The sequence below is a fragment of the Enoplosus armatus genome, chromosome 8, assembly GCF_043641665.1.
Source record: "Enoplosus armatus isolate fEnoArm2 chromosome 8, fEnoArm2.hap1, whole genome shotgun sequence".
NCBI lineage: Eukaryota > Metazoa > Chordata > Actinopteri > Centrarchiformes > Enoplosidae > Enoplosus > Enoplosus armatus.
The window spans coordinates 13,054,439-13,076,762 of record NC_092187.1 but is presented as its reverse complement, the minus strand read 5'-3'; the positions used below and the strand labels follow the sequence as shown (position 1 = coordinate 13,076,762).

The following is a 22,324-nucleotide window of genomic DNA, read 5'->3' as shown; positions in this document are numbered from 1 at the left end:
TCGGGCACTTTGAAAGAGGATCCCAGGGCCAGACGTGCACCTTTGAAAATGCCACTCACTCATCTCACATCATTTTCATGTGGAGAAAGTTACTTTGTAGCACAGAGCCACAGTGAGAGTGAATTCAGGGAATGGGGACGTAGGAAACACTGACTGGGTGAGTGAATGAGAGGTTCCACTTCCAAGTACAAGTTACCGAGGACAAAGAGAGGGGGGAAAGAGCCAAAAGCATCAAAAGAATGCTACCAAGATGTAATTTCATAGATATGGCTTCTATGTTGTGTATCTACATGTTCTATCTGTAAGGTCCAGGTAGATCTGGACTAATGGCATGTTATGCAGCCATAGCAGCCTGCAGGAACACAGTTCTTATTGTAAAGAGAAGCAACCACAACAACCACTGGCTACAATGTAATTTCCCCTGTAAAAATGAAGAAAGGAAAATGCCAGGCAGCTGTTTCCAGCCACAGACGACAGAGCTGAGGCCGTTTCTGAGGATGCTGGACAAAAGAGACGATGCCTTTAGCACATGCTGCCGGTTAGAACTGACCCCAGCATTTTATTAGCAGACCGCATGAAGTAGTCGGGGATCTCGCCCCTCCTCCCCTCCACCTTGAAGCATCTACAGTAGAGCTGCCCTGTTAAAGTCATTAGCCCGGGGATATTACTACACTGGCGAAAGGCTGCTGCACCCATGACATCATTATGGGCTGCTGTCAGTCCAGTGGGACGTCTGTGAGCCATGTCTGAGAGGGGTGGGCAGTCCCGCCACGCAGATGCAGACACATCCGTTTACACCAGCATGCCATCATGCAGGAGGAAACACAGCAGTGGTCGAGAGGAGGGGGGAGTTACCCATTTCAAAATGTAATTTATGGAAAGTGTGTTATTTTGGGGGGGCTGCGATGAAGCCAATTATGTCTCTGCTAACAAATACTGAAGAAAGAAATCTGCTCAATTTAGAAAAGGCCATGTTAAGTCTCTCAGAGTATTTTTGGCACCCAGATCTATAACCACAACCAGACTACAGAACCGTGGCCTTGTCTTCCTGTTGAGCTCCAACCACGAAGACAGAAGCTTTTGATGTACCTTTATCTCGCAACAAGGGGCAAGCAGGGCAGAGAGGAGACCATTGTCTGATAAGAACACTAAAATATACAAGCATGTTGTTCTTTCCCACAAAGTAAAGGAAATCTGGAGCTACTATGGGGCAGGGCAGGGCGGGGTGGGGTTTGGAGAGCTTGAAAACTTTTCCCAGTCAAAAACACAACAGAAATGTTGAGTCTACTGCCTCTTTGCATAGAAATCATCTGCTCTGCACGGCTGAACATAATAACAGGGATTGACTTTGTGTTGCAGTCAAACAACTGCAGACTGTCTCTAAGCAGGATGTATGGTGATGTTTTTTCTTCATGGGAAATGTGACGAATACAAATCATAACCCATCAGTCACATGGAAAAAACTTTACATTCATCTAAAATGTCCCAAACAATGAGTCACCCGCGTGAAAGATATACAACTTGAGCTGTCGTAATAGTGCTTACAGTGTAGTACAGTGTATTATTGTCATAATAGCCAAGGCTTAAAGCACAGCAGTCAACAAGCAGGCCTTGAATGGCTTCTTGCTGTGCTAGTCTCTTCATATGAGGGCTTTACTCTGTAGCTGCTGATAGCTCTGGCAGGCAAATAATGGCTTTATTCCAGAAACGTGGAGGGTCCACAAAGTGTTCAAGAATGAGACTATGATGGTTCTGCTGTGAGGATCGCAGCTCTTTAGCGCTTGATGCTGTAATTAAGGTCTTAAACAGCTGAAAATCAAGGCCGGGTGTGGTTATGTTGAAATGTGGAGCGAGGAGGACATAATGAGCTCCTGTGAGAAACAAAAAATAAACAGGTAGAATATTCTCTACATTAGAAACTTTTGAATTGTGTCTTGTATGCTGTATTCAAAGCTTCTCTGGCTCTGTGGCGCTGGATTACTCACACTGGAGCAGAGCAACAAGTTGGAGTGATGGTATTGAGCTGTCTGTTTTCTGTTTGGATATGCCTGGAGCAAAGCAGGGGAGAAAAGAGTACTCCAATGTGTACCTCAAACACAAGTCCGGTGAATAATTTTGCACGACTAATATGTTACTCAACTACAGGCAAAAAACCTTTGAGAGATATTCTACCAGATCTCTAATCCAGGTCTTTGCTCTTCAAAGTGGCAATGATAATTATTTCTCAGATATTGCCCTGAGATGAAAATTCAAAATGTTGAATTTTTAGAGGCTCAGAAGAGGTGAAAAGAAAAAAAGCCCACTGTTGATCACTTGTATTATCCCAATTTAATTCTCAGACCTTTAACAGGTAAAGTTCATAAAAATTCATATGAATTTCATCTGATGAAGGTCTGAGGACCAGAACAGTTTGAATAAAGAGACTGAGCAGGATGTTTTGGGCTCTTTCACAGTAAGAGTTTTGGATCCAGTACACCTGTCTGTATGACTTTCTTGTACAAGAACTTTGTTGTTACCTACAGGAGCTACATTTTGAGAAAATCAAGACAAACTAAAACATTTTCTGTAACAGATTTTTTTCAAATGATTCTTTTAATCTAGCAGGTGGGGGACCACTGTGATACAACGCTGTAATTTGTACCTTCACCAAAGTAGTTGATTACAATACTTGATTGAAAGACTACTTAAGTGAAAGAGCTGCAACTAACGACTATTTTCATTATCGATTAATCTTTTATTTTATTGATTAAAATGTCAGAAGATAGTGACAAATGCCCATCACAAGTTTCTAAAGCCCACGGTGACGTCTTCAGATGTCTTCTTTTGTCTAACTAAAAGTCCAAAACCCCCCAAATATTCAGTTGACTGTCACATAAAACAAAGAAAAGCAGCAAATCCTCAAGTTACAGGAGCTGGAACCAGAGAGTGTTTGATATCTCAGAGACTAAAGATGATCAAAATAGCTGCTTTTAGTATCGATTAATCAGCTAATCCTTTCAGTAGAGTGATAGGTTAGATATGTGTTACCCCTGGAGATGACTGACTGCATGAATAACAACAGCATGACACAGAAGTTAAGCAGAACTCCACATGATTGTTCCTGAAAATAAGAGACAACATGTAAAGTCCCCTCTTGTGATGCGCCAGTATCCGAAATGTCCCCTTGACGTGGGATGGATGACAGAGTCACTTGGCTGTTGATAGTCGGTAAAAGTGGGTGTTGACTGTGTGCTCATTATTACAAAGCGCTCAGGCAGCTCAACTCCAGCCTGGTGTGGAGTGTGGAGGGGAGGGAGGGGAGGGGGGAGACTCTTCGGGTGTGGGAGTTTTGGGGGAATTCAGAAAATGTTGTTTTCTGATGATTAGCCTGCAGCGAGAAAACTTTAAATAAAACCCAGACGGAGAATGCCGAGATATGTGCTCTGTCAAGGATATACAGTATAATGCCCCCCCGCCCCCCCCATGCTGTGCTCAGTGTTTGCCACTTCAGCCAAACGCTGAGTTGTCTGACTTTAGGGGAGACAAAAGAACCGCAGGAGAGAGAGAGAGAGCGAGAGGGGCGGGACAGCACAGGTCGGCTCATTGAAAATATCAGCAGCCCATAATGGACGATAAAGAATGCAAATACACATTCACTTTCATGCAAGTTACAAAAACAAAAGAGCAGACATTTGAAATAGAATTTAAGTTTCAGTTAGAATTCAAAATGGACCAAATTTGACATTTGGACAAAACTGAGGGGATCACAACTTACCAAAACAATGGCAAATTTCTCCTCCAGCTCGGTGGGGTCAGGCATGGGCACCTTCAGAGGCATGATGTGATGCTTCATCTCCGACTGGCCGTCCACACTTTCTATATTACCCATTTTTCCCCCAGATGTGCTGTGTCCTCTAGTCAGCTTGAAACCTCGCAAATCCTTCAGCTTCTTTCAGTGATGATAATCCAAGTAAAAAAAACAAAACAATCAAAAACAACCTCCCAAGTATTCCGACAACTTCATTAACGGATTAATCCAAATAATCCACTTCTCCAAACCGAGATACACAGCTGACAGTGCAGTAGCCTCGTATTAATGTCCCAAAATGCCATTTACACTTACTCACGCGCTCAGATTTCCCTTCAAAAAAGCGTACTTTCAAAAGTAACAATAAAAGTACAGCTGCTTTCTCTTCCAGAAGGTAGTTTCTAATTTGCCTGGCCAATCCATTACTTACAACAGGTTTCCCCCTTGAGACAGATAACTTGCAAATGCCGACAAACAGTTACTTCTAGTTGCTGCTCAACTTTCTTGGCTACGACGTGTTTCCATTCATTATTGTTGTGTGATACTGATTAAGCCCTTTGCTGCTGCCTCCACTCAGAGGGCAGGTTTTCTTCACCAGTCCCGCCCTCTAGCTGGAGGAGGCGACGCTCCTGTTGGCAAAAAGACCTGTCAATCACTCCATCATCCGCTGGCCCGCCCCTCACATCTGTAGGCAGCGAGCCCACATACAGCTGGACGGAAAGGTGAGGCTTTGTCAGCGCTTTATCGCTACCTAGTGGCGAGATATGAGTATGACATTTCAGCAAAACACCCTCAAAGGTAAAAAAAATTTAATATTTAGTTTAAAAAAAACCAACAACTTTTACACTAAAATGAAGTCACACAACTGTTTTGATTCATGAGAGTGAAAAGTTTAATCAACAACTTCAGCAGATACATGATGATATGTTTCAAATAATGTCAAAGCTCAGCTTTTTTCTTCTTCAGTTCTGACACTTCAACGCTATTTTCTTTCCATTCCCACAAATCAGCCTTTGTGGTGAGGTGACAGTGGTGACGCACAGAGGCTGTCCCACTGCTGGCGTACACTATTTGCTTGCTTCTCATAAGGTCACAACTGTTTTGCTTGAAAAATAAAGATTAAACACGGCCGACAGCTTCAGCCTGTTGCATTTAGCGCTACAAACACATACAAACACAAAGAAGCATGGGTGTCTGTAAGAACACCAGCGATGTGTTTTCAGTATCTACAAAGTTTTCTCTTCATAAAAGCACAGTGATTCAGACTCTGCTTACAGTATCATCTACCTCTGTTTTCAGTGGTAAATGTGAGGGTCTAGGTTTGTAATACTTTGATTTATAAAAGCAACTTCAAGAAAGCTCTGGTTAAAACATATAAAACTTCATTTGGAACATAATTCATAAACACTGACAAATTGTGCACAGTTTTGTAATACTTAAGGCAATGATATAAACGTATATAAACAAAGTAATATTGGGAATTATTTGAAGATTGTAGAAAATAAAATCTAAAGGAATCTCTTTCGGTTGTGTTGGATGCTGTAAATCCATAAAACATTGTCTTATCTTAGGATATTATAAGCCCTTTTATAAATAAAATTCAAAGAGGACTTTGACATGCTTTTGAACATTTATAAACTTGGTAGGTTGTGCAACATAGTTGCATTATTATCAAATATCTATTCAGCCAAAATATTCTACTGAAGAATCTGTCCAAGACAGTGTGGATTCAGCACAGTTAACACTTTACGAATGACAAGCTACATGTAAAGTTTCTTCTCATAAATACTGATGGACTGTGTTTTTGATGAGCAGATATGTCATCGTTGTTTTTTCTTCAGTGATGTTGGAAATTTAATTTAAGCTGAATATACAAACACACAAATCACAGATCACAGAAGCAACACTTAATGTTATATAGTATTTAAGACCAACTGTCGATATTTCTAGTTGGTCTCTGCGACCAAATCGTACCTGGAAAAACAGAAAGGAGACAATTCATTGTTCAAACAATCTTGAAAAAAGTAACATTTAAACATTTGTTGATACAACTTCATCATTACACAATACTGTTCAGTAGCTGTCTAAATTATTACCATTGTGTGACACCAGTCTTGAGGTCAATTTGGTCCAGGTCCAGCTGCAGCTGAGGGCAACACGGAGAGTCAAAAGATTTTACAGAAAGGTTTAACATTTCTGTATCTCTGGTGTCTGGTCACAATCACAACATCAACACCAAGGAAGCCATGCGATGTTTGGAAACAACTACGTGCATTTCAGATGATATATATACCTTGCCGATAAGCTCCCTCTCCCTGCTCATGAAGGAGACGCTGTTCTTCACAGACAGGTCCAGTCTTCTCTGTATGGACTCCTCGAGAGAGAAATCAAAGTCAAACCTACAGAAAGAGAGAAGAAGGAGGGAGAAGTCCATTAACGTTCTTGCTTTTCCTTCACTATCGCGAGTGTCTCGTTTGTTTGTCTTACCTCTCGTTGAATTCTGGGTTGAGGTCTCTCTTCTTGGTGGCAGTTCTCCTCTTGGTGGTGGCCTTCTTGTCAGGCAGCAGGATGAAGGAAACATAAGGATCTGCACCATCCTTGGAGCAGGCTGCCAGGGCTCTGTGGGTATATACAGCAAACGTGTGTTGATACAGACTAGCCCAGGTCAAACATGTGATGATAAAGAGGTAACATATGTCATATAGAGACCTGCAGGAGTGAACGGTGATGAAAAGCCTGCTCTCCTCTGTGGAGTAGCCGATGGTAAGCTTCACCTGTCCTGCTGCGTTATCACTAGCTCTAAAGACACAGCGTAGAAAGTGTTATTATTTGAATACTTGCGACTACACAATGATGCTGGCGTGTGTGACTCACATGGCGAATCCGCTTCTCTGTCTGAGGTCCAGATGGGAAGGAACCCATCTGGGAATGACTTCCTCTCCGCAGGCGTCATTACCTGCCTCCCCCGCAGCCCTGCGACACAGCGCCAGCTGAGTGTCCAAGATCTGCGAGACATACGGAAACAGAAATCATAGCTTAGCATGACATCGCTACTGCATAATGATCTTTTACCTCATGTCTTAATAATGTTCTGCAGACTTGCTATGCAGCAAGACTTGAAGTTGTGTTGCCACTGTTGTTTAAGGGAAAATCCAAAGTCAGATGCTGGTACATAGTTATAGGGCATAAATCTGTGAGCTCCCAGAATGACTTTCAACACCCCTGTTTTGATGGATACCTTGCCGGTATCTGTATATGTATGGGGGTTATGTCTTTTTGCTGTTTAAGGAATAGTGTGACATTCTTGCTGAGAGTTAAAGGAAAAAATGAATACCACTCTCATGTTTGTACGGTAAATATGAAGTTATTAGTGAGCTTTAGAGGTGTTCTTAGGCCAATTTTATTATCTTTGGACAGAGCCAGGCTAGCTGTTTCCCCCTGTTTCCAGTCTTTGTGCTAAGCTAAGCTACAGATATGAGAGTGGTATCATTCTTCTCATCTAGTGCTCTGCAAAAAAGCGAACAAGCATATTTTCCAAAATGTTGAACTATTCCTTTAAGCTTACCTACTTAGCAAAACTAAAGTGCTAAAGTGAATACAGAGGCATTGTGCAAGATATCTGTTATCTTTCAGTCAACAGCACATGCTATTTTGCAAGAGGTGCTGCACATCTGATGTTTGTCTATGAATAGATTTTGTTACAGGTTCAAGTGATAACAACTCAACTCACATGGGCACAGAGTGCCATATGTTGGTAGTGTAGAGGAAATAAGCAGGATACGTTGTCAGTACCTTGAGCGTGACCCTCAGTAGTATCTGGCTCTCTGGCAGCGCTCCATCCAGATTGAGCCAGCGGTCCAGCACCAAGCCTGGCTCAAGCAGCACCTCTCTGAGAGGAAGTGTCAAGGACCCGAGGGCCTGGCCCCAGCTGTGGGAAAGCTAGATACACACATATAGATATATAATAAATGGAATGGATTCATTTAATCTGCTTCACAGCGACATAGTTCTGGCAAAAAGTGGAAATACAATGTCAATGACTCTCACCTTCACTGTGAGTGTTTCATCTCTGGGGTCGCGAACCAAAAAGTGAAAGGCTTCGTCCCATCGAGGGGATGTGGAACGCTCACAAATCTTGGGAAAGAAAGATCAGAAGCATTTCATGTCTTTTCAAACGGCACTTTTCTTTTGTCGCATCCACAAGCTCATCTAAGAAGTTGTCATCCTACCTTTGTTCTGTTTGAAACGCCTTTGAGGTTAACGTCAGCCCCGACTTTTGGCTCCTTTCCACTCTTCTTCAACTGAAATGACACATAAAGATTATTGTAATACAAACAGTGTGTCAACTGCATCACCAGTGATTTAATGCAGTGTTTTAGGCAATACACTGCCACTAAAAGCAACTACTTTACTTCTGCACTCTTTAGAGCGAGGAAAAACACATCGCAATAAACAACAAATAGAACCCTAAGGACTCATAGGTATGACCTCACCGGCAGGCCATGGGCACGCTCCACATACACAAACAGCACAGCCGCTGACGGCACAACCTTGTTCTGGTACGTCTGCTGGGACTGGTACTGCAGGATCTATGGGAAGTGGGAAGTTATATCCCAATTGAGAGAAAAGGAGTTTTATTAAGACTTATTGTGCAATAAGAAAGTTGTGGTTAAAATGTCCTTCGCAACACTACAAAGATATGAACAGAAGTAAACTAATCTACACAAAGCATCAGCAAAGATAAGTTCATTATCCAGTCTTTCTCTTTCCTGTTGATTAAAAACTGTTTGCATCTGTCATAGCAACCAAACAACAAAGCTAGAAAACAAGGGTCCCAGGCTCACACACTACAAGAGGCATCATTAAAAGGATAGGTTTGGATTTTTTTCAGGTTTGCTGTTTCATTCCTCCTGTCCATACCGTGAAGCAGTCACTTCCTCTAGCACAACTTCACTGTGAAAGATGGACGACAAAATCCATAGTCCTCGTCCTGTGCAAAAATGCATTCTAAAGTTTCTGAAGTTACACTGAGTTAGACAAATCAAGTGAGCATCTTGGCCAGAAACAAAAAGATTGTAACTAAAAGAGAAGATATTTACTTGATTTGGTTAACTCAGACTGCTGAAGCCTCAAATTAACTTTGGCTAAACTTTGAAATGCAGATTTTGTTCCCCATCTCTTACATTGGAGTTGCACTTGGAAAAGATAATTTTACCCCCAGTATAGACATTTACACCGACCAATAACGCTTTCATTGTACATATGGCATATGAGTATTGTATGAAGACAGACTTGAAAAAAATCTGAATATATATCTTTAAAGAGAGTGAGATCTAAAGGTTCATAAGACTCATTACACCAAAATCTGAAGCAAATAATTATCATGTAATCTGTCTGTTACTAGAAAATGGCTTAAGCAAGAAGTACCTTCAAGTGATGATTGGATCGACATACTTTATGATATCTTTATGATGGCAAGAACAACTTTCTCCCTAACACTGCAACAGGATCAGTTTGTAAAAAATATGGTGTATATTGAACCTGTAAATCCATCATTTGTCTAATGTGAATTCCTTCATTTTTTAAAGAGAATTTTGTATCATCAAGGTGCACATCCAAGATTCTGGTTCTACTTACTATGTTTTGCTTCTTCATTACGCAATTAAATTTTTATACCTGTGTCTTTATCATATATTTATATATATTTATCATTACTCAATTGAATCCTTTGCAATTGTTTCGACAGTCTTTTAAGTTTTATTATAATTACTACATTATCTATATGCTGCCTTGGTATATCCAAAAAAAAAGAGAATAAAAAAATAAAACAAAGAGAGTAAATAGCTTACCTGCTCCAGTCTGGGCAGGTCAGAGACTCGGGGCAGCCACTCCAGCACCAGGTGAACTCGGCCTGACTTCACATCATTTAGAGTGTACCACTGCAACAAGAGGACAAGCGTTTTATAAGCATGAATGTGAATATTATTTGTTAACTTATCTGTACAGATGTGTCACAAACCGTGTCGATGAACTGTGCGCTGATGATATCTCGCAGGTTGAGCTTGAACCTGCGAAGACAGGACTGATCAATACTTTATCCTCCTTTTCGTTGACATATTTTCCTTCAGTTATAAGAGCCATGTAGTCAGATTTGCTGTGGATGTTTTATTTGTAATGTCAGGGCGCACCTTCCGAGGAAGTCGTCCTGGTCGAGGTCCTTGTCAAACAACTCAAACTGGATCTCCTGACCGGGAAGCTGGGTCAAAATCACCTAAATCATTGAAAAGAAAAAAAAAAAAATATATATATATATATATATATATATAATCTAATAATTTCATCAGATGAGTCGAAGAACTAACTACTCAAGCATTAAACAAAGATGATACCTCATAGAGTTCATTCCAGATGGGATTGAGGTTCTCTTTGATGGTGTGGCTCCGGTAAGTGATACCAGCCACACGGATCTTCACGTAGGGGTCGCTCTTCCCCTTCACCATGCCCCCCATGAAGTTGTCCTTCGCTATCAGGTTTTGGGCCTCCACCAGATGGATACGCAGCACTCCCTGTGGGCAGAACAAGGACAAGGAATGCTACTATACTGTGTGTGTGTGTGTGTGTGTGTGTGTGTGTGTGTGTTTGTGTGTGGGAGAGAGGCTGAGTGGTGCTGCTGTTTGACTCTAGGTAACTGTTTTTACCTCCGTTGCAAACTCTGGATCGGGCGTGGTGTGCTGCGGTCGTGTTGGTGGAGGTTTAGCTAACCCGCCGGGCCCCATAAGGGACAGCTCTGATGTGATTCCCCCCTGACCCACCCCAGACCCAGAGGCTGAAGGCCGAGGGGACGGAGTTGAGGGAGTGGCATCCTCGCTTAGCCACAAAACCTAGTTGAAAACAAAAAAAACAGGTTATGGTGAGCAAATGTCAAGCCATGAATTACTGAAGAGCACTCCATGATTTCCATGGATAACAGACATACACAGAGCCATGGTAAGTTCAAATTTGAGATGTTGGTTTTGAAGGGGTAGCTGTGGGTGTGATACTGAAGCATGTGCCTCATGATAGCTTCCCGAGGCCAAAAGCGGTCCTTTCAGAGCTGGTAGGATTTCAAAGTCTTCCACACAGACACTTCAGCTGGGTTGATTCAGCTACCTGACACACGTGAGGGCGCACAAAAGAGAGTCTAATTGCGAAATACCAACCCTAAGCACAATTTTGACGTAGATGCGGCTGGCAGAACTAGAATTCTCCAGCTGGAACCACTGGTCCAGGGTGAGTTCAGAGGTCGCCAGAAGACGGGTCAGAGGGATGGTCAGGCTGCCCAGGGAGAGAGCACGGTCATCATCTTTCACCTGATTGAAAAACAAAGGAAGTTTCAGTTTACAGAGATAATAAGAGGAAAAATTTATTAAAACCAGAGGGACAATAAACAATAAATACCCAGTACCTTGGGAGTAACTGTATGTATGTTACTGTTATGTAAAATCATAACTGGTGTGTTCAGTCATTACTAATAATGACTTACTTGAATGTCGATGTCTTGTTTGCGAGGATCCTGAATGAAGAAGGTAAAGGCATCCTCCCACACAGGGCTGTTGGTCCCGTAGCAAGTCTGCAAGACGGAGGAAAACGTTCATTACGCTCAGAGTTTGTTTTAATGTTCTGTAAGAACAAGCTTTAGCCTTACCTTGCTCTCTTTAGTTGTATCCTGAATGGAAATCTGCACCATTGGGCTTGGGTCCTTATTGCCTTTCCTCATCTACAACATATTAAATATGTTGATGTGGGTAACAGACGGAAATGTAATTCACGCCACACGAGACAGTTCTTGAATAATGATAATCTTACAGGCAGCTCGTGAGCTTGGTCAAGATAGATGGCTAAAATGGCGGCAGATGGAGGATCAGCCGTCTTACTGGTCAAGTTCTGGTTCTTCTGGATCACCTGGTAGAGGAACAGCGAACAGAAGCGAAGAGCATGTGAGGAAAAATGATCTGAGACCCTGACAGACCAACCAGTGGCCACCAACAATTTTACCATGCAATCGATAACGAGTTGATGAAGAATGCGTTATTGATTTACTGTCAGTTTTAGATAGGTCTCATCTATTTTGAGTGATGTTTTTAGATTGCTCTCAGGTTGTCTTTAACTTGTCTTACACGTCATGTGAAACATGGAACACACACAGACTCAAACATTAAATACATAAAGCTTAATAAAACACATAAAACATATGATAAAAATATGTAAAAACACAACCAACTTCTCAAGCTCACATAAAACAATCAGCTGACAGCAAAACATAAAACCTGGAGTACATCCTGCCAAATTCATCCCACCCAAAGGAGCCACTATGAAATTGTTTCTAGGATGTAATCTTTATCAATAATTTTACAATAACATTCTTGTTTAACTCTGACTTGTGACACATTTTGTGTTGTCTATCGGCAAGGGCATGAAAAAGAGATATTTAATCTTTTCTGGTTAAATAAGCAAGTTAAATTATAACAATGTCAAATTACAGTTATAGTTTATAGTTAATCTAAAAAATGACATTTGACTCAATGGGAAATATACAACTTCAGTGTTAAGTGTTTTTTGTGATTTTAAAGTTTAGTTTTAAATATCAGGGAACAGGGTGTCCTGGCTGTTGAGGTTTAAAGAGTTGCATGTCTCAACCCTCTCTCTCTTTGTTTTCTGTCTCTCTATACTATCAAATGCCATAGATAAACAAATAAATAACATGGCATAACAACATAAAAATAATTCCCTGGTACTTACACTTTTGTCCACATGACTACCCAAAGCCCTGCTGCTGATTGGGCCAAAAAACAGATTCACTGCGCACCATGAGACTCACCTCACTCAGTCTGTCAGCAGAGGACAGCAGAGAGAGCCACTCCAGCCTGAGGTGGACACTGCCAGATGGGACGTCCCTCAGATTGAACCACTGTTTACAAAAACAGAGGGCTCATTAAGCTCACATTCCTTTCATCTGGCTGATTTCTTTGAGATTGGACTTGATAGAAGAAGATCAGAGCCGATCACGAGTAGGGCACATGGGGTTTGCAATGTCACATGCTAACAGGATTACTGCAGTCTTCCTCAGATGTTTTTCATAGGGAGACAGTATAATAACTGCATTCTTGTTCTTGCTGTTTATTATATGATGTGAGTGAGAAAATAAATAGTAGTGGTAAAATACTGAATCTTGTCTAGAAGGTTAAACATAAGCATTACTACTTACATCATCCACGATTCTGGCCTTCTTTACAATATCAAGATCCACCTTGACCCTGAAAGACAGACAGACGAAGAGAGAGAGAGAGGGAATCAATGAAGCCACGAATCAGAGACTAAGGCGTTCATATTTCGACAGAGTCATGGTCCAACGTGGCAATAGCAGAGACGGAAATGACATGAGAAGCACATAGAGACAGAGTAAATGAATGAGAATGAATAAGCTACCTCCCCAGGAAGTCATCCTGGTCTGGGTCTTTGTCAAACACTTCCACTTCCAACTCCTGACCAGGTACTTCATGGACAATCACCTGACACACACACACACACACACACACACACATAAATGGACCAATACGCAAAACACACAACAAATATACAAATATAGATAAAGCCACAAACGACACAATAACACAAGGGCATGCGAACAGAATCACAATGGCAAGAACTTTTGACTATTGTGTTAGGTAGATGTTAATAATTGAATATCTATTCAGTGTTCAGTGCTCACATTTCATAAACCACAACACAAATGTGTCCCTGAGCAAGCAGTTTTCGCAAGAGCAGCTTATCTCTGAAACAGGGGCTTCCTGCTACCTCAGAAGTAGATCAAATCTCCACAAAACTGTTTATCTCTGTGCCAATGACATATTTACTACCAACGACTTCCCTACGCATTCTCTATGAAGCAAGGACACCAAGCTATAACTTTTAACACACAACCTGGTGGGAAGTGCAGCACTTGAATATCAAGGCAAAAGCCATATATCTCATGTTCCTTTCAGCTCAGTTTTGGATGTGTTTTCTTCCCTTCCAGCCCCTCTGACCTCGTACATCTCCCTCCACTGTGGGTTCAGGTTGCTGTCCACGTGATGAGAGGTGAAGATCTGGGTTCCAACGCGCAGAACGGCATACGGGTCCGACTTCCCGTCAATTAAGCCCTTGATGACTGTGTCCTTGGCCATCAGGTCCTCAGCCTCCAGCAGGTGGATGCGCACAACTCCCTAGCGTGTGCATACACATGCAGGAAAAGGCATGCATGCACAAAGAAAAGCAAAATCAGTCAACAAGCTTCCTCACAAAACACAGATCCATGTTTTTCATTCGCAATGTGAATTTGCTGTTATGACTTTCAGACTATGTGTGTGCTTGGAACTTGTATGCTGAGACAGATCTGCTTCAGTCTGTGTGGGTCCATGTTTCTCCAGGCCATTCATAATTGAGACAGTTACCCTTGGGAGAGGGGAGCGGAGCTGCGCAACGTGCAGGTCGGCCACCAGGGGAACAGTGAGACGGTTGGGGAGCACCAGGTGGGTGGCTATTGCATCCATTATCATAGTGTCCGATATGGCACTGCAAATGAATGCCAGGACGATGTTGGGGGACACACAAGGGAGGGACACACAGACAGACAGACAGAGGCTATATACTACTGCTGACCATATGAACATGCATAAATAACATGATATTCAGGTTCTCAGCAACAGAACCAACAGGTAGAACCCATTGGCTTACGGAGAGGACAGTTTTCTGTGAAATCATGTTGGCTAATGTCATCTAAAGGAGGAATACAATTAAAAAATAATGACAAACTGTCATTGAAAGTATTGCCAGAGGGAACTGATGTGTGTCAGGAACACCTCTGATAATGCTTTAATTGTATTTTTGTAAGTATATCATATAAGATCGAAACACACACAGTGTAGAATCAGCCACCATACAATTACACTGAATATGAATGTTAAATTGAGTTGCATTGTTCCCATTTGTCAGACCATCAGTTTAGCTTCATATTCTAATTAATTGTACCGTAGTTGATTCTACATTGTCCGCAGTCTGACCTTACATAATGGGCCCTAAAAACTACCTCGATATAAAAGCATGGAGTCATAATATATGTACTGAATAAATACAAGAACACCAGTATGGAATAAAGTGTAACAAGTTAAAGGATAAGGCTGGCATTGTACAATATTTTTCTTATTATCAACAAACACCATGAAAAGAACAAAACCAACAACGTGTTATTCTGTCTGTCAGTACTTTCGACTTCTCCACTCTGTCTGTGGCCCCAACACCATTCGTTTCTACTTAAGACAAATATATAACAAATATTACACAAACAGGAATGCATAGTGGATTTGTTGGGGACTATTTTCTGATGCGGATTAATACACATTTGGTGCTTTACCGAGTATTTAAGGCAGCACGATAGTGTGCGTAGGGTTGACTCAAGATAACGGCAGTGCCCATATTCATCGTAATGAATGTAAATCAGTGACTCAAAACAGCGTGACTCACTCATGTGTTTTCAATCGTTTTTGGGCAAAAATGGAGCTCTGTGGCACGCAGGAATAAGCTATATCAGACTTTGGCTACTTGTAAGTAGGATTAATTCAATGTTGGTTCTGGTCTTTGCACAGGATTTGTGGACGAGAACAAAAATATAGGATATCGCCACACTTAGCCTTTATGGATGTGACCACACAGATCCGTCAGTGAACAGAGGAACCTCTGTGATTCTGGTAGCTAAATAAATGTCCATCAATGCCAAAAAAAATGCAGACCCCAAACTTTTCTGAAAACTTCATCAGTCCTACTCCACAAACAGGAACTCCTCTTTAAAAAACAATCAAAAACAAACACCAGACAGATCAATGCGGCCTCACCCTAAAAGAGATCTACATAGAGCTCTATCATGTAAACTCACTTCAGCCCAGGGATATCCAACAGGTTGGTCAGTCCAGTCCAGTTGATGTCCAGTTTCTATGCCACAGATAAAAGACATATAACAATGCAGTGCAAAGCTAGAAAGTAATCAGATGTGGTTCACTGGTGCTACACTCACAGGCCTGCGGATGAAGAACATTGTGATGGCTCCAACCAGCGGCACGTCTCCGATCAGAGGCTCGAGGATCACGCGCAGCTTCCCATGGAGCTACAAACAGAAAACATAGTTGTTTTCAGGCCACTTCATTTTATATATATAATGTAGGAATATCTTAATCTTTAGTGTTATACCTGGACTCCTTTCACTCCAGCTTTGCAAAAGTACTTTTTGATCTCCACATTGATCTCGACATCACCGGCATAGCTGCAAGAAGAAGAGCAGTGAGAGATCTAGAGATACATGTTTAACCAAGGTAAGCAGCTGATACGACTCATGATAGAGGTGTTTTCTTTTTTGTGTTAAGTAAACAATGATCTGCTGTAACAGACTAGGTGTAGTACACGTCATAGTAACACAGGACTATTTCAGTGCCTGACTTCACTGACTCACTCACTGAAATGAAATAATGAAAAAACAAAAGTTGTGATGCATTACCTCAGGTACAAATCCAACATAACTTGTCTCTTATCGTGTTCTGTGTGAGCCTTTACACCAACCACCTTCACAGCCTGCGAACACAACAGCTGCTATTACACAAAGCAAATAAGACTGATCACATTAGCAAAGACACACGTGAAGATTATCACCCACTGTGATGAAATCATCAATCTCTATGCTTGTAATACCAGACATTCACTACCAGACTTAGATACATATTACCCACTTTAATACCCTGGGCTCCACTGTATTTTCGTGGTCGTGGAACATTTGCAGAATAAATTGATGCTTTTTACGACTGTTCAGATACCTTGTCTCCTATGTTGACCTTGGTGAAGCTGAGAGTCTGCAGATGAATGTTGGAGGCGCGGATTGCAGGAGCAATCGTTTCTACCAGAAGCTTCTCCAGATACTGGCCTACAAAGGGCCATGCCTGCTGCAGGATCTGCATGGCAGAACATATGGCCGTTCATTATTTTTGTTGGCAGGTTTGAATGCAGCAATGACACGATCCAATGTTTTGTTATGTATACAGTGATGAATAAATACAAGTAATCAAATGTGGTTCATGTTTGCGTCCATGGTAATATAATTCTGAGAGTAACAATGAATTAGCATGCAAATGCTCAGTCATAGCAAAGCACTTCCTGTGAATAAATAACTTATTTAGCAGAACATGACAGCAAACAACAAAGAATCATAAACACACACAGACACACTTCACAAAGCCATGACCACAAACTGTTTGCCTTACAGTCAAAAGTCTTCACAGGTCTATAATTTCATAGGAGATTTCCCAGAAAGAACAAGGTAATTTGGCACTGATTATAGAGAAAATACAGGCAGAGTTCACTCTGTACACATCCAATTAATTATTAATTCCTCATAACTGCCAGTGTAACCTAAATAGTATTTTGAAATTAGGTAATGTGAAATGTGTGTACAGGAAAGTATATAATTCAACATATATGGAGAGTAAAGTTTCAAATAATCCTTAGTTTTCCTATAATTAGTACCAAATTGCACATCTCTCCTGGAAACTTCTTATGAAGTTATAATGACATTTTTCAGAAATTGTGGATCCGTAAAATAAAGCGTTACCAAAAAATCCAAAAAATGTTTCATTTGATATTTTAATTTGCATTGACTCTATGTGATAATTGAATTGTGTGTCAGTGTCATCACTCCACACAGCCTCACACTGGTGTTAGCTTCAGCATTTCAGTGTGAGGTATAAGAGCGAGGCACCAAGTCCTGTCAGCTCCTGTCCACTGACCTCCAAACTCCTGGTGATGCTAACAGGCTACAGCTACAGGATAGTATCCTATCCATTATGTATGATACAGTTATGGACACGCAATGAGGAATGATGCTCTCTACAACTCCTCACGGGCTTTTTCACATGCATTACTCACAGACATTATGTGCTTGTGCTTTTCCTTTGCAGGCACTAATTTCTACAAGTTGTCAAACATAATGAACGGTGAGGACATTTCAGGGCCAATGTATGTTTGTTTACGGCTACAAGTGAGGAGTGTAAGCGTGAGCAGCCGGATCACATGTCAGGAAGCCTGCAGGAGAGACGTGGGCTGGTGAAAGACGAGGCCAGCAAATTGCCATCCTACAATCTGGGCTTCTGTAGCTGAGTTCATTACATTTTTTCCCTCCAGAAGGGCGCTTTGCATGATTAGTATTCATATCCACACTTGCCCCGTGCTGATGCGAGGTTAGTGTACTGACAGAGACAAAGAGTTCTGCGATATGATCTGAGCCGCTCTCCCTGCCTCTTAATTACACCAGTAGATAATCTGCTCTGATGGAGAGGCTGCATCGGGAGCCGGGTCACTTGAAGTCCACGCAAGTCTTCTTTATCTTCATATTAAATGTAAAGCGTTGGAGCTGCTGTTGGAGTTACTCAAATGAAGTCATTGTTGTTTCCTTTGCTTTGCTAAGAGTTCAGCTGAACGAAGCAGAGCAGTCCATCATCATACAAGGTGCTGCATGTCGAAACAAATGATTCTTAATGTAAAAAATACACAGCAAAGTTTCATAGGGAAAAAAACATACCTTATTCAGCCACTCCACTTTTTCCACATCTGGAAAGTTGACCTGTGGACAAGTAATACTGGTCAGGCATGAGCTCAAATACGAAGCAGTAGTGTAAAATGACCTCCAGCTCTGAGCATAGTAGTTAAAATACTTGAGATGACTCTCTTAGTAATATTTGCCTGGGCAGAAGTAGATACTTCAGTGAAGTTCAAATAGGGTACTTTTATTTCAAAGTAATTTTCCGAACTTTAGAGTTTAATTACAAGATAGTATTTCTACTTTGTTAAGCAATTCTCCACCTTTCTACCTATACAATTAAATCTCTAAAATTAAAAGTAGAGAGAGAACACAGGCCTAACAACTTATTATTATTATTAACTTATTTGATCTTTGACAAATATTCAGGAACCATCAACCACATGCACATCAGCCTCTCCTCCAAACCACAGAGACATGAGATCTCAAGATTAGGCCTATCTGCCCTAAACACACCTACATACACACACAGTTTATTCCCTCTCGCTTTCTATCCAGATATGGTGGTCCTGGTCACAGCCTCTGTTCTGAACGATGTTTATGAGTCATCGTGTTTTTGGAGCCAGATAAGGTCAACGGCAGCTCTACTGTGGTGAAACAGGAAGAGGAAACACACACAGAGAATCTCTCCTATTGCTAGATAAATCTTTTCAGTATAGACATGCATTTTACTGTCTAGTTAGTGTGAAGTCTGCTCAGTGTCAATCTTTCCCCCTTTCCCCTACAAAGGCTTCATATGACATGTTACTTCACATCCCTCAGTGTGGCAGCAGTTCAGAGTAATTCCCCAGGCACTGCACATTAGGAATGTCTAAACTTGGGGCTGGTCAGGGGCAGGAGGAAAATACTGCGAACAAAAAGAACAGTCATGCACATATTTCCCCTGTAGTCTCCCTGTCTTTTTATGCGTAAATGTGTTCAGAAGTCTGGAGCTTCTAAACAAACGCCTACTAATGAGTAACATGCATGTAAGAGCCTATCACAGTGAGTATAGCTGAGCTGCAGCTCAAGTTCCGCCTGACAGATGTGGCAGATGTGACAGGTGATACGAACTGCAGCGAAATGACCACGAGCCAGTCCTTACCCAGGGAGGCAAATCCCTTTTGATTCTGAAAGCCTTCTCAGTGGTGAATTCCCTCTCGTTCTCCAGGAGGTACATTGCAGACTTGAGCCTCATCACTTTCTCCAGGCGACTGTGTTTCCATCCCATGTAGATCATCAGACCGAACAGCACTACACTGATGCTGAAGCCATAATATCCGGCAAGGTACACAGGTAGAAGAGCACCCAGGCATTTTCCAAACGACCACAGCACGCTCACTGCGCGTTCACCGGGGGGCTGGCTCGGTGAGGAGGCCGGGGCTGCCACCGCCGTACCCCTGCTCATGCCTGGCTCTGCATCCGCTTTTGGCATCGCACGATCGGTTTGACTTCACTGGCTCGACCTGGCCTTCAGCTCCTCTGCTCCTACGCACTGAGTGGCAAGCGCCAGTGAAGACTCACCACCGTTTAATTCTACAAACCATCGAGAAATCACCGATAAACTGCGGGCTGCTGTCGGTTAGATCATGCCCACCGAGTCTCTCCGCTGCGCTGCCCCTCAGTTCCGCAGGGCACTAAAATGTTTCATTTACGTGTAAAGCTCCTCTCGCAGAGCAGGACAAGCAGAGACCAATACCCGCGAGGGCGGGCTCTGCTTCAAGCCCTCCTTCACATGAAATCCAGTAGGAACCTAAACCCTAGAATTAACTTGAAGCGTCACGCACAGACTCGGGCGGAGCGTATTACGGTCTGTATGCAAAGTGAACGAATGTTTATTTTAACTGAAGACACCAGAGGACACGTTTTATTCAGAGTAACACCATCATCACTATGTAAACTCAAATGAACCACTACGCCCAAAAATACTGCCAGGGTGCACAGGTTGCTCAACCCGTTATCTTTTTTTCATAACCGGATGAAGTCCTGCCGCATGCGCAAGCGCTCCTCTCCACTGCAGCAGCTTGTAAAACTGAGCGTGTTAGTTTGCAGCTTTGCCGAGTTGCATCCATCAACTGCCGTGGCGCTCACTTTCAACAAGGATGAACACAGGCGGCAGAGTCGTGACATCAGCAGGATGCACCAAATGTCACTAACGCAATGTTTACGCACCAGCGAAACGCAGGTAAACTGAGCACTTCAGACTGAGCCCAGAGTCTGTCATTCAGGTGCGTTTTGTCCAATTGGGTTGCCACATTTTTCTCATCAATAGCTCCATTTATGCATGGCAACAGAAACACACCAGGTTTAAACTGCTCCCCGGTTGCCTGGATACAGTCAAGTAGCTGTATTTGCTCGGGGGGTGAAAAGTGTAATGATCCTCTGTGTAAACGGAGGCATGAGGACACAGACATGCAGTCAGTCAAGCAACAAAAAACAGGTCACACGAAGCGGCCTATAGGCAACAGAAGACTATATATTCCTATGTATATATTTGAAATATAGATCTATTTATTATTTAGTAGAGAGCAGAGTTACATGAGGCTACATAAAGGTTTTCATTGTCCAACACTTCTACATATTCTTAAAACCACAGTCTAACCATTCTGTCAATAAAACTCACTGCAACCTACTAAATTTTGATATTTATACCTACTGTATCCCCTCCTTTTTATGCAATATCCATCTTTCGTGTTACATTTGTTATTGTACATTTGGTGCTTATATTTTGTACATATATGCGGCGTGGGTATGTTTATATTGTTGTTCTTATATCTCAGAATCTTGCTGACAGAAACGAGTTCTCCCGGTCATTGAGATTGTAATCTCAGTGTTTCCTTTGGTTTAATCCATTATATGCTGAACATCCTATGACCTGATACCAAACTTGCTGTATTTAAAAAGTAGGGAAGTCACAGCAGTCCAGTGCTGAAATCTGATCACAGTCGCCAGATTGTAAAAGTGACGCCTGTTCTGTTGATACAGTAAACCTCCAAACTGGTATTACAGTGTTTTGTCTCTCTGGTTTGCAGCAGACTGTGTTCATAAAAAATATTGATATTTCCTTGCACTAAAGAAAACGAGTAGCATCCTCATTCTGCCCCATCAAGTTTTTCTTTCCCAGACAGTATTGTTTACAACTGAGATGGAATTTATTAATGTGCTGTCTGCTGATTTAAAAGAAATCAATCAACTCACAGTAAACCAGTCATTATAGATCTTTTAACCATCTGTACACTAAATTATTAATTTGACAATACGCTCTAATGTTTACAGATTATAAGTTTCCATTTTCTGCAGAATGAAAACTGTGGCATCACCGGCCTGTGTGATAGAAATCTGTACCAATCACCAAATTGCCACACAATGCAACTGTAACCCGCACTTGTTTCACATGTTTAGCAAAGCTGCCAACAATACAGAACAAGCACATTTCAATTAACAACCACATCGTTGCATCCAACTGATGAAAACTAACGAATGAAAATGGCTTTTTTTGTTCTCCACTCGAAGAAGAAGCAGAAGTAGCAGCCACAGGATGATGAGTCATATCTGTGATGGTGAAATGAAGTAATGTGAGACAGGTCAAAGTGCGCCTCGTGTCAGTCGGGTGTCAGTTTGACTTTGTCAATAATTATTTATATGGATTTATAGTCAATAGTGCAAAAGGGCAGCAAGAAAAGCTGTTAATTGAATGGACAAGTGAAATTATAACTTGTCTCTTGTTTTGGTGCATTGATGTATACATGTGTTACTATTTGTTGAAGTACAACAAATGGTTCTGGTGTTCATGATGGTGATGACTCAGCACAGAATATGCAGCATTTCTGTAATCCTTGTGCTTTAATATGTCAAAATTCCTAATTAATATGTAATAAACATGCCATATTTACTCATTTTGTTGAGTG

The 22,324-nt window shown here is 41.7% G+C and overlaps 2 protein-coding genes across 4 annotated transcripts in view; both read right to left on the bottom strand.

Annotated features, from left to right (window-relative positions):
* fmnl3 (formin-like 3) overlaps nucleotides 1–3,868 on the bottom strand; it is a 31,594-nt gene extending 27,726 nt beyond the window's left edge. For all 3 annotated transcript variants that reach the window (XM_070910011.1, XM_070910010.1, XM_070910012.1), the window contains exon 1: nucleotides 3,755–3,868. In XM_070910011.1, coding sequence (XP_070766112.1) covers nucleotides 3,755–3,868 — 114 coding nt within the window. The remainder of the gene's footprint in view (nucleotides 1–3,754) is intronic.
* A 793-nt stretch (nucleotides 3,869–4,661) lies between these two features.
* esyt1a (extended synaptotagmin-like protein 1a) lies at nucleotides 4,662–19,985 on the bottom strand. Its single transcript, XM_070909681.1, has 31 exons — nucleotides 19,522–19,985; nucleotides 18,420–18,461; nucleotides 16,663–16,797; nucleotides 16,350–16,423; nucleotides 16,046–16,118; nucleotides 15,873–15,962; nucleotides 15,735–15,790; nucleotides 14,257–14,377; nucleotides 13,852–14,028; nucleotides 13,253–13,335; nucleotides 13,032–13,080; nucleotides 12,645–12,734; nucleotides 11,633–11,728; nucleotides 11,472–11,543; nucleotides 11,310–11,396; nucleotides 10,987–11,136; nucleotides 10,486–10,668; nucleotides 10,177–10,353; nucleotides 9,976–10,058; nucleotides 9,807–9,855; nucleotides 9,637–9,726; nucleotides 8,281–8,376; nucleotides 8,017–8,088; nucleotides 7,835–7,921; nucleotides 7,580–7,726; nucleotides 6,662–6,792; nucleotides 6,497–6,586; nucleotides 6,275–6,406; nucleotides 6,081–6,186; nucleotides 5,884–5,933; nucleotides 4,662–5,761 (listed from the first exon to the last, which is right to left on the bottom strand). Exons 1-31 carry the CDS (start codon nucleotides 19,849–19,851, stop codon nucleotides 5,734–5,736), a joined length of 3,246 nt encoding a protein of 1,081 aa, XP_070765782.1. The 5' UTR covers nucleotides 19,852–19,985; the 3' UTR covers nucleotides 4,662–5,733.
* Nucleotides 19,986–22,324: the final 2,339 nt, after the last annotated feature.